Below are 16,717 nucleotides of genomic sequence, written 5' to 3'. Positions count from 1 at the left end.
CGTTCTCTCCTGCTCTCCCTCTCTTTCTCATTCATGTTTGAATAAGATGTAAATAAATTATGTACATGTGCAAGTTATGTAAATACCATGTTTCAGGAGTCTGTATATTATAATAGTTATATTCTCAATTACTCTGTACATAATTATGAATATTACTCGTCATGGTGACCTACAAATTTTACAAGCTATGCTTTTAGTTGGGTCACCTTATTTCCGTTTGTATAAGTACCCTATATTCTGTCAATTCATGCTGACATTTTACTCTCATTATTATGTGTCAAAATGTAAATAACAATGCAATGTAAAATGGAAATGAAACGAATAAATTCAATTCAATTCAATTCAGTTCAATTCAATATCTGTAAATAAACTATATTATAATGTAAATAACACGGTCTGCAAGAATCTTCAGCCTGTTGAAGGAGGCAGACTTAACCAGAAGAAGAAGAAGGTTCATAATTCCGAAGGCTCGTTAATAAGCACCTGCCTTTCATTTTCGGATCAACGAACCTTCGAAATGATGAACCTATACTTCTTTCTGGATTGAAGAACCTTTGAAATAACGAATCATTTTCATTTTCGGATTAACAAACATCTGTAGGTATATACGGACTTCGTGTGTTCAGAAATAACGAACCTTCGGAATAACGAAAATCACCCGAATTTCCCAATTCTTATGAATATTTACTGTGGATGTACATCAGTTTTATTCATCATGATTTGTTTATAGTCTGTCAATATTTTCTCATGTAATATAGTAATATTAGCCCATTTCGCACAGACTGATCATATTGATTTGGAGATATTTTATCTTCACACCAGACGAAAAACAAAATGGAAATTCCTGCATTTTTAGCCATTAAAATGCCCTTTACTGAACGTTATACCTGAATGAACCAGACATGGATCAATGGTCAACCATTTAAATTCACTTCCTATTTACAGACCTACTGTTTGTTTCTAAACACATTAACAGACATAATAGTGCAAGGTATACTACAGTAACTTAAATCACATTAAGGATCAGAAATAATTTCATTTTGCACTTCGATTTGAATTGTTTGAATTGTTTGAATTGTTTGAATTGTTTGAATTGTTTGAATTGTTTGAATTGAATTGTTTGAATTGAATTGATTGTGAATTGATTGTGGTATAGGCGAATCATATTTTCCCTTTGGTGCTGACACTAAGCCACTATCAAGTACTTTATGATAATGATTACTTAATCTGATTTCAGGATGATGATGGTTTGCATCTGCTAAAGGAAGGATTTCACCGGCTCCATTTCACATTACACACACAAGTTGCTATGATAGCATGTGTCATCAATGGTACACTGCAAAAAGTCAGAAGTTGAATATGAAACAACGACTATAGTGTTAAAGTTCCAGTGCTCATTTTGTGGTTTTACATTAACACACACGGGTGTCACATCAAAATGTAGATTTTTTTTTTATTATAAGTATTATAAGAATGTGAACTTCAACAAGACGAACAAGAACATCCCGAGAAAGAATCCACAATCAATTTGATACAAATTAATTACTTTTATCATTCTCTTTACTGCTGCCTTAAAGGGGAAATCCAGTCCAAATAAAAGTCAGTCTGATAAAAAAGTTCAACGGTGAAAAAAATTGACTGAAATCGGATGAAAATTAAGGAAGTTATGACATTTTGAAGTTTTGCTAATTTCTGCAAAACAGTTCTTGTACAGTGGATATGAATATGCAAATGAGTGAGCTAACCATGTCATAACCTCACAATTTTCCATTGATTGTGTACAAAAAAAAAAAAATGACGAAAATTCAATGACATCTGAAACTTGATGTTATTTCTGGTTGAATAGCTTCAGAATAGTGATCAGTTAGATATATCAGGATTTCAATTGGAGCCTCAGGCATAATTGTGTTTGAATGAAAAAATGGAAATTTCAAAATGTTATGAACAAATTACATGGCAAGTTGTGAGGCTTCATAATTTCCTTATTTTTCACCCGATTTCGATCAAAATTTTACCGTTGAACTTGAAATATTTTGCTCTTTCTTATCAGACAACTTATACTTGGACTAGATTTCCCCTTTAACTGTTACATGCGATGATAAAAATGTGAAGGAAATAATTGATCACTCTATTTACTGACTGAGAAATGATAGGTGGCATCATGTAACGCAAGGCATCACACTGTATCTCTCAGCAATGAAGAGTGATTTTTGTGCTACGGCATGAAGTAAACGCATTGACAATCCCGATAGAACCTATAAATATCATTTTAATTGCCCATGTCTTTTGATTAACATCAATTTGAATTCGACTTGGCAATCTAATCTCGTCGCATGAATAGAAACGGGAAGAAGGATACTTTATCATGTATCCAATAACAGACCGAGAGAAGACGAACATCCCTGTGCCACAGGACACTTATCCGCCAAACAAAATGAAACCAAACTCTCTAAACATCATAATGATATACACTATGTTATTGAACATGACGCCAAGAGTGAAATACTATCAGTGCGCGACGTGTATGAAATGTTTCAATCAACGAAAGGAATAAGCAAAATTAACCCTCATGCCAATAGGTTAAACGCGCTCAGATTTTACACGTAAACATATAGGGAATATTCATATGCTGATGTTTGATATCTTATATTCGTATTACATAGATAGGGCCTCATCCACGTCAATCTCTGATTATGATGACGGTCCCCTGTATTGATTTTTCCTTTGTTCATAAATACAGTATGCCTCATTATTATGTTGATTTGATTCATACGTCTGTATATTACACACTAATGTTGTTATAAAGTTGACATTTCTTGCATTGATTTGTATTTAAAATCTCCTTTTTTTTTTGCATACTCTGTATCACTTTGTTTTCATTTGTTATTGTATTTGGAGAAAGAAAATGCAGAAATAAACCAAACCAAATCTTTAACACGAAGGGAGATACTTGAAATTCACAGAATACATTTTCGTGATGGCAGTATAGAGGAGACAGTGATGGCAGTCGCCCCTGATTCAACTTCGTGGTTTTAATTTCTGCATAGGCCTACATATTTTTTTTTGTAAATTTTGTAATTTCTTAGCATAGGATTTTTATGGGGTAGACGCTTCCAAATTGGAAATAGTAATGGATCTTTTATCATCGGACCGTTTTGCCAGTGAAGGTGAGAGTTTATAAATCATTACCATCATTACATATACTTAAATTGACCGAGAAGATCATGATTGAGATGTTATTACCTTTATAAAATCTTCGGATAATAAAGCGTCAGTATCAGATCTCCAAGATACACTGCAAATTATACGAAGTTTTTTGTTTTGTTTTGTTTTGTTTTGTTTTGTTTTGGTTTTTTGGGGTTTTTTTAAGACGTAAGCTGATAACAGTTTCTCAATATAGATTGACTGAGTGTTTCCCCGAGCTATGATACCATATGCCTCATAAAGATAGCTGAATCAGAGCTGAATCGACTTTTATTAACTTAAAGTGAAAACAAAGTTCTGGTAAGGGCCTCAGAACCCGTCTGGCACCATTTCATATTTGCTTGCAATATATCGAAAGAGTCTACAAAGAAACTTACCTGGCTGACGCGGTTTGCCGGAATGATGAGTCGTTTTGGAGTATTTTGAGAAAAATAATAAAAGTCGGTAGACCGACTTTTATTCCAGAAGGCTCCAGACTAACTCGGTCTCAGGGAAAACTCGACCCTATTTCAGACAATTTACACACAGTTCGTGATCGCCATGTTCATCAGTACTCTATAATACTGCGGGTACCAAACGAGGCCTTGATGAGCAGACAGGAAAGTGCGTGCTAATCCTGCACAAAACAAATGGACAGCGCGCGGTCCTCAAGCCTAAATACGCACATCACCTCAGTTGCTGAGACGCGCGGTCTTTGAAGTTTTTGTTGTTGTTTATCAAGCGTCTTTGATTGTTTTTAGAGGTGCTTGAGAGGCGCACACTAATTTTGCATGCGCGCCAAAGAGGTTTTTGATGCGCGCGTTGTAACAACTCGGACCATTTTGTAAGGTAATAATGTCCTCTTTTAGTTAGTTACTGCACTTTATTATTTCGTTTGATTTAGTTTATTTTATATACCCTTTGCATGATTATTTGCATCAGGCAGTGCCTGCATCGTTCGTAATTCATGTGATAGATTTACATTTGTATAGTATATTATTTATAACATACTTTTATGCAAATTATATTTGAAAAGTATGTTGATATCTTGTATATATTTGTATTATACATGTATATATGTTAATTCTTATTTGAAATTTTTCTATTTTGTGTATTTTCAATTGACATTGTACTCCCATACCCCATGAGGGTCGTTGAGTAATAAATCAAACTTCAAACTTCAAACTTCAAACTGCGAGTAGCCAGAACGCTACAATGTAGTTTATACAGGCCGCTCCAATATGCATAGTACAACGCTGTACAATCCAGAGGGACAACCAATACAACTCATCCCGCCGTCAAGCAAAGCGAGGCCGACTTATCCCCGAGTCCGAGTCTAGCCTGACCCCGTTCGGGTAAGTTCTGAGACTGAACGTTTTTGGTTAATATTTCCCATTTTCGTCGTTACCCATCGAATATCTTGTTATTACAGCGTTATTCCGCACATTTCCTAAGCATACGTTCACATTTTGGAGCAAAATTTGACAACTTTTGCAGGCGTACCAGAACTTTCTTTGGGCTTTAATTTTGATTCATGACAATAAGCGAGATATTAGGAACATTTACCGGTATCATTGTGTCTTCCAGAAAAGTTTATTGTCGATTATCACACTTAAGAACTCCGTTGATGTGACAAAACATCTATAACTGTATTATCTATATATTATATCATTTAGAAGGCTATTCAAAGAATAATTGACATATTATATACAAATTTTGACAAGTTTAAAGACAGTTTGTTTAACCTTATCCAATTATATGAAGCAGCTTTTGAAGTTCTGAATTTATCAGGTGTTATAGGGCATTTAACCCCCTGGACAATTACCCCAGGGTTCTAGGAACAGTACCCCCTGGAAAACCACCCTCCGGATAACTACCACCCGGATAATTACCCCCCAGGAAAATTCCCCCCTAGGGCAACTACCCCCCGGACAGCTACCCTCCAAGGGCAATTACCCTCCAGGGTAATTACCCCCTAGGACAACTACCCCCCGGACAACTACCCTCCTAGGGCAATCACCCCCCAGGGCTATTCCCCCTTAGGAAAACTACCCCCTGGATAACTACCCCTCGGATAACTACCCCTGGATAACTACCCCCTCGGATAACTACCCCCTGGATAACTACCCCAGGACCGACAGTTTGTTGTTTGTTTGTTTTGTTTGTTTGTTTGTTTTTAAGCGAAATATCGTTGTAATAATATGCAATGTATAACGAAAAGAAGGAAACCACGCATAAAAATAAATTTCTGTTTGTTGAATCCTCATCATACGTTGGAAAGCTATGTGAAATGGGAGAGTACTTTTTTAATTTCGTTTAAATATTACATTTCAAAAAGAGCATAAAGTTGTTTGTGTTGTCACACATGTGTAGAAAATGACGGTGTAGGATTTGGTTACAGTTCGATATTCCAAAGGTTATTTTTTTTTTATTTTTTTTTTATTATTAACTACGTTACTCCGAAGGCTCCTTATTCCGAAGTTTTGTCATTCCCGGGATTCCGATGGTTTGTTTATCTGAAGGTTCGCATTTCCGAAGGATCATTATTCCGAAAGTTCATAATTTAAGTTAAAATAATATATTGTTCATTTTCCGAAGGTTCGTTGATCTGAAAATGAAATGAGGTTCGTCATTCTGAAGGTTAACTATAAATCAAAAAAAAAAAAAAATGAGAAAGGTTCACTATTCAGAAAGTTCGTTGTTCCGAAGGCTTTTTCATCCGAAATGAAATAAGGTTCGTTATTCCGAAGAAAGTTTGTTAATGAAAAAAAAAAATTAGACAGGTTAGTTATTTCGAAGATTTATCTATCTTAAGACGATTATAAGGATTGCAATTCATAAGTTTTGTTAGTGTACTCACCTTTTTCCACCATGGATTAACGATTCTTTTTGTAATGTTCCGATTAACGAACGTTTTGAATTCCTATCATTTTCGGACTAACGAACCGTATAAGAATAAGAACCATATTTTATCATGGGATTAACGAAAATTTGGAATAACGCCAAAATGTGCTTAATATTTCATTTCCGAACTATTACGGACATTTAGTTGTATCAAAATCTGTGTGTTTTGTATCAAAGGACTTCGGAACAATGAAACACACCTTATCTGAATTCAGATTATTGTATTACAATAACGCAAGTTCCCCTCGGAAACTGTGCGTGATACACGGAGTGAACATACAATGATGTGAAGCGTTCGCTCATGCATGCAGAGACGCTATAAAAATGCTTGTTCCGCTACGCATTTTCGAATGCGATCCGCATTTCGTTGTAAAGGAGCACATTTCTTTTGTTTTCCTTTGTCAGTGGCGCTCAGAAAAGACTGCGTGGTAACGAAAATTTTGTTATAACCGTCTTCGTTATAAGCGAATTTTGTACCATAGACTTTAATGGCGATAATTTTGGGACCAGAAGTTTTGCTTCGTTATAACGAAATTTCGTTATAACCGTGTTCGTTGTAACGGGAGTTCACTGTATCTTTATTTGTGTACTTCGTCTCTGTCTTAATTTGCTTTCTTTGCATTGTTTCATCAATTTTGTAACTATTTTACTGTTATACCGTTAACACTCATTTCAGAATTGCCCTACTGCATCAATGGGCATTAACAACTAGTACTTATCAAGGATGTGGGAAGAGATTGTCACCTCCTTGGTATGATCACCGCGGAGCATAATACCTCCCTTGATAATTACTCCTTATTAAAATTAGGCTCCAACCAATCACCCCTTTTACAGTAACTCTCCCCCAGAAAATTACGTCTCTCATTTTTATTTTCGAACAACGTTTGCTATTTGAATTGGAAAAAAAAAACCCAACAAAACAAACATTTTTTCATATCGTCTGGTTTTAGTCGAGACCTAACTTCAGGTTTTAAACATCTTTTGGGTGAGATGATTAGAAACCCCTTACGAAATATTAAAGAGCATGTTATTCCAAGAAGGTTTCAAATTTTTGTGAAAAAAAAATACTCTTGAAATGGCCGGGATAAAACAGAGCAGCCCTATAATGCAAAAAGGATTCTGTCAACTACAACCCTCTATGATCTATTCAAAAAGAGGGTGCAGGACAAAAGACTTCGTTAACAACTAGGGGTGTTTTGTATTAAAAAAAAAAAAAAATACCGTTAAACTCGTAATATTTTACTCTTTCTAATCAGACTAACTTATTATTTGAACTTGATTTCAGTGTCGAGAACATTTAATTTGAAAACTAGCACAATTCTACTTGTATGTAAAACAAGCTGTAATTTTACTCTTATGACAGATTAGGGCACCGTTTGATAAAAGTTGCCAGTTATGACATCTTGTTAGTCTCTAATAATTTCAATAAAACCATGGGTTCTGCTTGATTGATAAGCTCGAGTCACTGACTTGTTACCATGGACCTGCTTTGATCGACCTACAACGATATGGTGATTGTGTGGAACTGACAGCTTATCAGGACTGATAACTTTTATAAGACCGTGCCCGGATCCTATCAGAAATTATGGCTTTAATCGAAGGGTCCCTCGCTAATGTTAAGGGAATATGAATTGTAGTGCAATCAACTCTCCTTTTCTTATGTTTATCGTCTAATGTGTTATAACGGTAGAAAATGGCAAGCCAAAAGAGTAAATGATGACAGTGTAAGAGAAAGGTGCACAAGGGCGCCGGAAGCGGGGGGGCAGGGGTGGCACTTGCCCCCCCAAACAAAATGTTGGGGGGGCAAAACGAGTTTTTGCCCCCCCAAAGTGCCCCCTGTAACAAATAATTGATCACTGATTTAAAGACCAAAATGAACAATAAAGGCATATTTCTCGTCTGAATGTTGCAATTTCATAACTAAAAATGCAAAATTTTTCGCCCCTAACGGGGCGAAAATTATAATACACTATAACAACATACATTATTGTATCTATACACTAATAGTACCTTATGAGTAAATTTAGTGTATAGATGGTAGCCTCGTGTCCTCGAGTGTGCCCGCTAAAACATACCTATAGAAAACCTTACATTTTTCATTTTCTTCTTTGCTTTTTAGCAGTATAAGAATAGTTTTTATTGTTCGAACGATGCGGTCACGTTTAAGCTTTTAATGAGTACATTTCAGATAAATTGCAAAGTTAAAGTGGCTCGCTCGTTCTGCCCGTACTTATAGTAAAATGAAAAGTTTTCATAAGTTATTATCATAGTCCTTCGCAGTGATTTCTTTTACTATGTTTAATTCCTCAGAAAATTAATTTAAAATGCTCTATAAAATCCCTCTCTCACACCCTCCACCGCTCGGTCGCTTCGCTCCCTCGACGAGGATCTCGCACCATCACATAATTATACCGCCGTATGTAATAATCATAGCCCTTCGCACTGATTATTATTTTTCACTATGTTTAATTCCTTTGAAATTTGCTTTTAAATTGTCTATAAACGCGACTTTTGTACCCTGTTTATACAAAAAGTCCCTACCGTGGGAGGGGGTGTCCCCCTCCCACACCCTCCCCCCGCTCGGTCGCTTCGCTCCCTTGCCGAGGATCTCACACCATCACATTATTATGTACTCCCGTATGTAATAATCATAGCCCTTCGCACTGATTATTTTCACTATGTTTAATTCCTTAGAAATTTGCTTTTAAATGGTCTATAAACGCGACGTTTGTACCCTGTTTTACAAAAGCTCCCTGGGGGGGGGGGGGTGGGGTGGGGGTGGGGGGGGGGGGCATCCCCCTCTCCCCCCCCCCCCCCCCTCGCTCGCTTCGCTCCCGCGACGAGGATCTCACATCGTCACATAAAATGTGCCCCCGGTGAGATTTTGCCCCCCCAAAACCAGAAGTGTTCCGGCGCGCTTGAAGGTGCATCTTCTGATATGGTGTTATGAACTTATGGAAAAATTACAACGGGTGGTAACTTTCGGGGGCGGGGGGGGGGGGGGGGGAGGGTTCGGGGTATGGTTAAGGGGGGGGGGGGGTAGTAATCCGGGTGGTAGTTATCCTGGGGGTAGTTATCCTGGGAGTTATTATCCGGGTGGTAGTTATCCGGGGGGTAGTTATCCGGGGAGTTGTTATCCGGGTGGTAGTTATCCAGGGGGTAGTTATCCGGGGGGTAGTTACCCAGGGGGTAGTTATCCGGGGGGTAGTTATCCAGGGGGTAGTTATCCGGGGGGTAGTTATCCAGGGGGTAGCTATCCGGGTGGTAGTTATCTGGGGGGTAGTTATCCGGGGGGTAGTCATCCAGGGGGTAGTTACCAAGGGGGTAATTATCTGGGGGGTAGATGTCCTAGGGGTAATTGCCATTGGGGGTAGTTGCCCTAGGAGGGTAGATGACCGGGTGGTAGTTGTCCTAGGGGGGTAATGGCCCTGGAGGGTGATTGCCCTAGGAGGGTAGTTGTCCGGGGGGTAGTTGCCCTAAGGGGGAATAGACCTGGTGGGTAATTATCCGGGTGGTAGTTATCCGGAGGGTGGTTGCCCAGGGGGTAAGTGCCCGGATACGTTACCCCAGACCCTTCCCCTGACCGTAACCTACTCCTAATCCTGAACCTAATCCTAACCCTAACCCTAATCTCTATCTAACCTGATCACTAACCAGTATTTAGCTGGGGGAGGGGAAGTGATTCGGTCCTTTGGGTAACAGCCTGATACATCCACCAAGCTTATGCATTATGTCGCTTTGAAAATGAGTTAAGTATTTAATCGACTGAGAAACTACTTAAAAGAAATGTAATTTGTAGACCAAACATAAGCGCCTATTTTTTTTTTAAACTGGTTTGAATATGACAACATGATTAGGTTCTAAGGGAAAACGGCGGTGATGTGGTGTATTCTCGCACTGCAGTAATAGAGGTAATGTCATCAGCAAATCCATGAAAAAAAAAAAAGCTACTAAATTGGTATGTAAATAATATAATTATTGACGGCGGAGTCATTTTCTCGATTTACTGATCAAATTATTTGGAAACTTAACTTTGACCAAAAAAGGAGGGTGGTTGAAAATCAGTCTAATATGCGTTAAGAACGCGTACTTTATGGATGGGGAGGTTTATTTTTGCCATTTTTTACTCCTCACTCCATGCAAGAGTACCATGCACATATAAGAACTCGGAGTCAAGGGTGTCGAGTGATGATGCCTGGATCTCCAGCCAGCGAGAGATCGATCCATCTATAGAAAATACATGCATGCTGTAGGACCTACCTACCACAAGACGGTCCGTAGTAGACGTACTCGCGCACGCACGCTCTTTATTGTATGGCATAGATCTGTGTGTAAAGCGAGAGAGAACCTGTGTGAGAGGGGCAGTCGTGAAAAGAAATGTCATCAAACAGAAGCTTTTCTTGGGCTTGTAGATGATAGAGGGATACTGCAGTATTTAGTGACGTTTCCTCTTACTTTATAACATCCACAAAGCCTAGCTAACGGCGATTTAATGCAGTATGGAGGTCCTATTCGTGGACACGCTAATGCACGAGTCGTGTGAGGTAAGTCCCACGTATTCAAAATCATGTCGAGTTGTTTAGAAACTCCCTCTTGCACTGCTGTAGATCTAGGGCCTAGCTGTTGTTCGACTAGACTCTAATGATTAGCAACTGCTAATTTAGATGTAAATTTATAGAAGTGTACATCTATTGGAAACAAAAGATTAGGCAACAGTCCGTTCAAGCGAAAGTTAGGAAATTCAGTAGATCTAGATCTAGTAGTAGGGAACCATCTAACTTGTAACTTAGTAGGACCCTAATTTTACTAGCAGTGTTAACAGTTAGTAGATAGGGCCTAGGGACCTACTAGACCTATACTAGATCTAATTTACTCAGTAGTCATGGTAGTAGGCATTCTAGTGGTAGTGTGCACACTATGCATTTGACGGCTGGAGACAAGAGTACAGGTCAGTAGTAACCGCAGAAGCGACCCCATACGGACAAATACGTACCGTAAAGGGTGTTACTGTGTTACAGCGCCCCGCGACGGGGTTAAGGTCAGTAGTAGAATAAATTTAAATATTAAAATATGTCTTACTCTTAGACTAGATCTAAATTAAATACTAGACTCTACTCGTACTAGACCTAAATACTATGGTCTACTACTACTAGGACCATCTAGCTTGTTCAAGTGGATTTCAGTAGATCTAGTCTAACGTTAGATGATCTAGACTCTAGACTTTATTGGCAATTGTTGTGCACTTGTCTTTACGGCCCTAGGGCTATATTATCGGTACCTCATTCGCCGTACATATGCCAAGGTGATATCCTATGAACCACCATTGGCACCATGCACTGAGCAGCTGGCGAGCTTCTCTTGCTGTATGGAACGCTGTTTGACAAGTGATAAGGTCACTAAAAGCCCGCCTCACTCACTGCGCTTCTGCGGAGCTAGCTGATACATCGAACACTGTGCGATCGCGATTTTGCGTTCCTTTGCTCTCCGTGCACTGCTGGATTATCAAGCTTTACGTTATGTACAAATGTACAATGTTGCATCGCAGAAAATTGCCATGATCATGGCACAGAGTGTGAGAAAGTTGGCAGTAGTCTGTGATACAAAAGATTCCATTTTTGAACATCCTAGCTTGCTTTTTTGCGCCAACTCACCACAACAGTTACGTGAATATTTTCTTTCCTCTTCATCCATCCCGATCCGACCCCATCACAAATCGCGCAAACCAACCACGCGGACGAGGCTTGTGTGTGTGTGTGTCCATGTAGTGGCTGGCCGTAAAGCGGTAGCTATACACACTTCACACGGCGTCTGGTCAGGACGGTAACTGTGTAGACGAAATAAACACTAACAGACTGACGAATCGGGATTAGATTTTTGGGGGGTTTTTTATACTGTAATTATTTCACAGAATAATTTCGCCATGGCTGCGAGTGGGCATATGTCCTCTGCAATAGGTTAATTAGTGATTCCCTGCTTAGGATATAACGCAAAATTCATTCAAAATGTAAAATCATGATTGAAGCCCGAATGTTTACCACTTGTTGTGTTCCGTTGTGTGCCAATGCACAGCATCCTATTTGTCTAGGGTCTGCTCGCACTCGATCACGCCACGCCGCACAGGGAAGGGCATTAGAGGAACCATGTGGCATACCGTAAGAGCTTTCATCATGCACACGCACGTTGAACACATTCACACACACTGCATCCCAATGCGAAATCTCACACACATGTACACAGTACAGGGCCGGAAGACCCGCTGTCGACCCGCGGTGCCTGATAGGTACTCAAATTCGCACACACTGCTCGATTAGGGTAAAATTTCGCACCGATAATATATGGCCATAAAGTGCACAATTGCCAACTTATTTACAAACTCTGGTCTAAACAAATTTCAAGATTTTTTGTAAGAATTTCAGAAATAGACTTCTACTAGAGTAAAAACACTAGTTTTAGGACACTTAAGCTTTTCTGCAATATCAATATTTTTTTCACTAATTTTGACCAATAATACATACAAAATCATATCTAGGGTCCCTACAACAATATAATTTATGTTTGATATATCTAGACTAAATCAAATTTTTTTTTAAATCTCAATTTTGATTTTTTTTTAACATAGAATTTTACAAAATGCCAAAATATGACCTTGAGTTGATAATCCACCATCTCTCTGGTCTCTCCACCATCTGGACGCGTTCAATGTCAATGCCTGCACAAGGCCGCTGAAAAATACGCTGCGCCATACCTTCTTTGATGGTGCAAGAATTCATCGGGGACATAGCGGCACCCATTAATATCCGAATTTTAGCAAGTCGGCACTTACATTCTCGGCAGCCCCTGCACATTTTCTGTTTTTGTTTTTGAGGATACTATCACACTGTGCTTGCGATTGTGAAAAATTTTGCAACAGAACTTTTTTTTTAAATTTATTTTTAGCGCTTTTTCGGCAACCCTGATTCTTAACATGGGACTTAATTCGTGCACGCTTCAAAAAGGTTGCGCCGATTCTGCATTTTTGACAGCAAAATTTAGGATTTTAGATGGGGCGGTGACTAAGGGACTTTCCTGTCATTAACGACAGTGCTTGTACAGAGTTGTATTTGAAATGATGTGATATGCATGTGTTGTGACAATAGAATTTGCTGGCTTGTGATTAAGTGTCTGCATTTTGGAGGGTGGCCGAAAACTGGTAGTTTTACTCTAAATATCCAATCAAATATGAATTACAATCCACTAACATGAGTTTGCGGCCCAAAGGCAAAAATAAAATTTACAGCAACAATACATCATTACATTCATAGACTTCACTAAGTCTAAACCCATTCCCAGGGCCAGGTAGCAAGGTGGCCGGTGGCTCAGGATCGGTAGTATATCTGCCTTTCATTCAAATGATTCGGGTTCGGGAGGGGTTTAAATCCGAGTGAGTCTTCCTGAACAATGCTGTGTATTATCACCATGCAGTTCCCTCCAGTAGAGGCAAGGCACACTCTGCCTTTCTAACATGACAATACTAATGGAGGTCCTGTATCCAATGTATTTGAGAGAGTAGGGCCTAACAACTTGTGAGTCATTGTTAAAGATCCTGCTATCATTCTTTCAATGCAAAGAACAGGATGCCAAACCCAACTGAGCTCCAAAGCCTGGTGAAGTGGTCCACCTCATATGCTAGACATAGCTTGTCTTTCTTACCAATGTGAGAATAATTTACAGAGTCAGAAATATAAATGAGTTGAATTGGCTTTCATTGTGATGAGTTAAGTGACTGTTTCTTGCACTGTCCATCACACACTGTATGCCATTTAAATTACCTCATTACATTAGGATATAGTGCATGGATTTGGACCATCAGTGTCGACCACAGGCATCAGAAGTGTTCTGATGATGACCCGTTTCGTTTGTTTTTTTTCCTCTCATAAACAGGATGTGAACATGGACTTAGTCCATTTCTCAATGCCAGTCTTTATTACTGAGGTTCGTGTCATTCCAAGGGGGTATGCCATCCATCCAAACATCCGAGATGACTCGAGGCTTGGGTAAGTCTGGTGCCATTGTCGGAGAGAGAGAGAACCTGAATAGATGAATGTACACAGCTATTTAACCCGTTCAGGACGAGTCCCGAGTATACTTGGGCAGGGGTCTATGGAAAATGTGTGCTGTAGCAAAATCAGCCCATCCTCAACGGGTTAAAGACCCGATAGCATGGGGAGAGAAGGGAAGGTTGACTCGATCACTGTAAAAGTGGATATTTTTGCTTGACTAATTTTCGCGTTTGACTGGCTAAGAAGAGTTTCGCGTGTTTTTAATTCCGCGGAATCAAAACATTGTACTGAAACATACGGCAACTAAAAATATTTGCGTGCTTTTATTTTCGCACAAGTTTCTGGTTGCGCGAAATGCGCGAAAATTTCAACACCGCAAAAAATTTCCACTCTTACAGTATATCAATCTTTATTTGCTGCCCACCTGGGTACATGTACATTGAAAGAATGTGATGAGTGCAACCCTGCTAGAATGGAATTGGCTGTCAGCAAATACATACGTATGTGCATCAAAGCGTTTGCTCATCAGTGACATTTGACCCCAGTAAAGATTCTTTGACTGCATTTGTACTTAAATAGAGATAGATGATGAAACGTAATTCGCAATATAGTTCGACCTCGATTATCCGGCCATGTCGGGACTGGCGCTCATCCAGATAAGCGAATTGGCCGGATATGGGAGACACAATGTTAATGTATATAGCTTCCGTCCAAGCTGCCGTCTCAGTGCACTGGCAGCTAGGCAGGTAGCGTACTCTGCAGTGGTGGTGTAATCTATGCTACATGTAGCCTGCGCAAAATTGTAGTCCCTTCTTCACAAAAATAAAGTATATCTTTATGTGAAAATCATACATGTTTTACCTCATTAGATATTGAGAAACCAATCATGCACATCTTATGAAATTAGTGAAATACATCCATGTAAGTCACTGTTTGTTCTCAAATTTTGGATGAAGAAAAAAGTCCTTCACTGCGTGAACGCGCCCAGATAATAGATATTTCCGGATAAAAGGAGGCCGGATAATTGAGGTCGAACTGTATTTATTGAAATTCGTAATTTGTATTCACAATTCATGATTCGTAAAGGGGATTCCCTGAGTATATCCAAGTCTGGCCAGCCTTCCCATTACATGATATCCCCATGCTACTGGTTCTCCAAGACACAAATATATATGGATTAGCATGGAAACATACATGTATGCAAAGAATGAAAGGGAAGGTAAACCCAAAGAGCAATGTGGATTGAGTGAAAGCAGCAACATTAGTAGAACACATCAGTGAAAGTTTGAGGAAAATCGAATAATCGATGCAAAAGTAATGAATTTTTAAAGTTTTGGTGTTGGAACCGCTGGATTAGGAGACTACTAGAGGATATGACGTATGAGTGGACAACAATACAGAGAAAATATAAAGGAAATTCAACAAAAATTCACTTTTCTAGAATTATGAAAGAGCAATGGACCAACCTCTTTCAGAAAGCAGGGGGAATAATTGCTGCCCTTAACATATGTCAATATCAAGTTGATGGAATTTGTAATTTTCATGAAAAATGAATTTTTGTAGAATTTTCTTTATGTTTTCTTGGTATTGTTGTCCACTCATACGTCATAACCTCTAGTAGTCTCCTCATCCAGCGGTTCTATCACCAAAACTTTAAAAATTCATAACTTTTGCATCGATTGTCCGATTTTCTTCAAACTTTCACTGATGTGTTCTACTAATGTTGCTGCTTTCACTCAATCCACATTGCTCTTGGGGTTTATCTTCCCTTGAAGGCCGTTATGGAGTAAGACATTATAGGACTTCAATGATAACAATTTGACCATTATCCATAAAGCGTACAGAGTAGGAATTTCTTGGATAAAGATTTTTTTTTTTTAACTGTAAATCCTGAACTTACAGTGGAATAGGCACACATGTGAATACTTCTGATTTTGTCAACAAACCCGAGTCATTTTAGGAGAAGTAACCTACATGTAGTCAATTGTATACCAAATTAGAGAAATAATTGTAAGTGCTATTTGAAATTTTCAGTTATTATTCAGGTAATACTAGATGAATAGAACATGAAGTTGAATTTGTATTGCTGGCATTTTGAGCAGAAATTACAATGTTGATTTTTTTTTTTTTTTTTTTTTTTTTTTGTTGCTCCTTCCCCATACATTGATTTCTGTAGGCAAACGTCACCTCCAAGCTTCAAACTGGAGACATTTTTTCACAACATGAGCAACTCCAACGCAACCTTTGAGAGACTTGGCACACTGGAATACAAGGAGGGCAGTGACATACAGCTTCTGACGAAATCAAAGGTGTCACCTTGTTGTTTTCTTTCTTCTCATCACAGTAAGGCATAGGGTTGATGCTGTTTGTTAGAACAAAAAAAAAGAAGAAAATACCAGTGGGTGAGATACCAGTTTGAATGAACAAAGCATGGCTCATCACACCATAGTTATTTAAAGTTGCTAATGGATGCATACAACCATACAATGCATGGTAATGAATGCACTTGGCTATCTGATACAACTGTGTTTTTTTTTTATATTACAGTCATGTTTGTATGAGAAACTCAACTCATATTCAAGGCCAGTCAA

At 38.8% G+C, this 16,717-nt stretch overlaps 1 protein-coding gene across 1 annotated transcript in view; it reads left to right on the top strand.

Annotated features, from left to right (window-relative positions):
* The first annotated feature begins 14,011 nt into the window (after window positions 1-14,011).
* The window catches only part of LOC140232541 (protein virilizer homolog), a 47,741-nt gene continuing 45,035 nt past the window's right edge, over window positions 14,012-16,717 (top strand). Inside the window, exons 1-2 of the mRNA XM_072312638.1 lie at window positions 14,012-14,120; window positions 16,303-16,435. Coding sequence (XP_072168739.1) covers window positions 14,017-14,120; window positions 16,303-16,435 — 237 coding nt within the window. The 5' untranslated portion in view covers window positions 14,012-14,016. The remainder of the gene's footprint in view (window positions 14,121-16,302; window positions 16,436-16,717) is intronic.

The sequence above is a fragment of the Diadema setosum genome, chromosome 9 (assembly GCF_964275005.1).
Source record: "Diadema setosum chromosome 9, eeDiaSeto1, whole genome shotgun sequence".
Classification (NCBI taxonomy): domain Eukaryota; kingdom Metazoa; phylum Echinodermata; class Echinoidea; order Diadematoida; family Diadematidae; genus Diadema; species Diadema setosum.
This window is presented reverse-complemented; position numbering and strand designations above follow the sequence as displayed.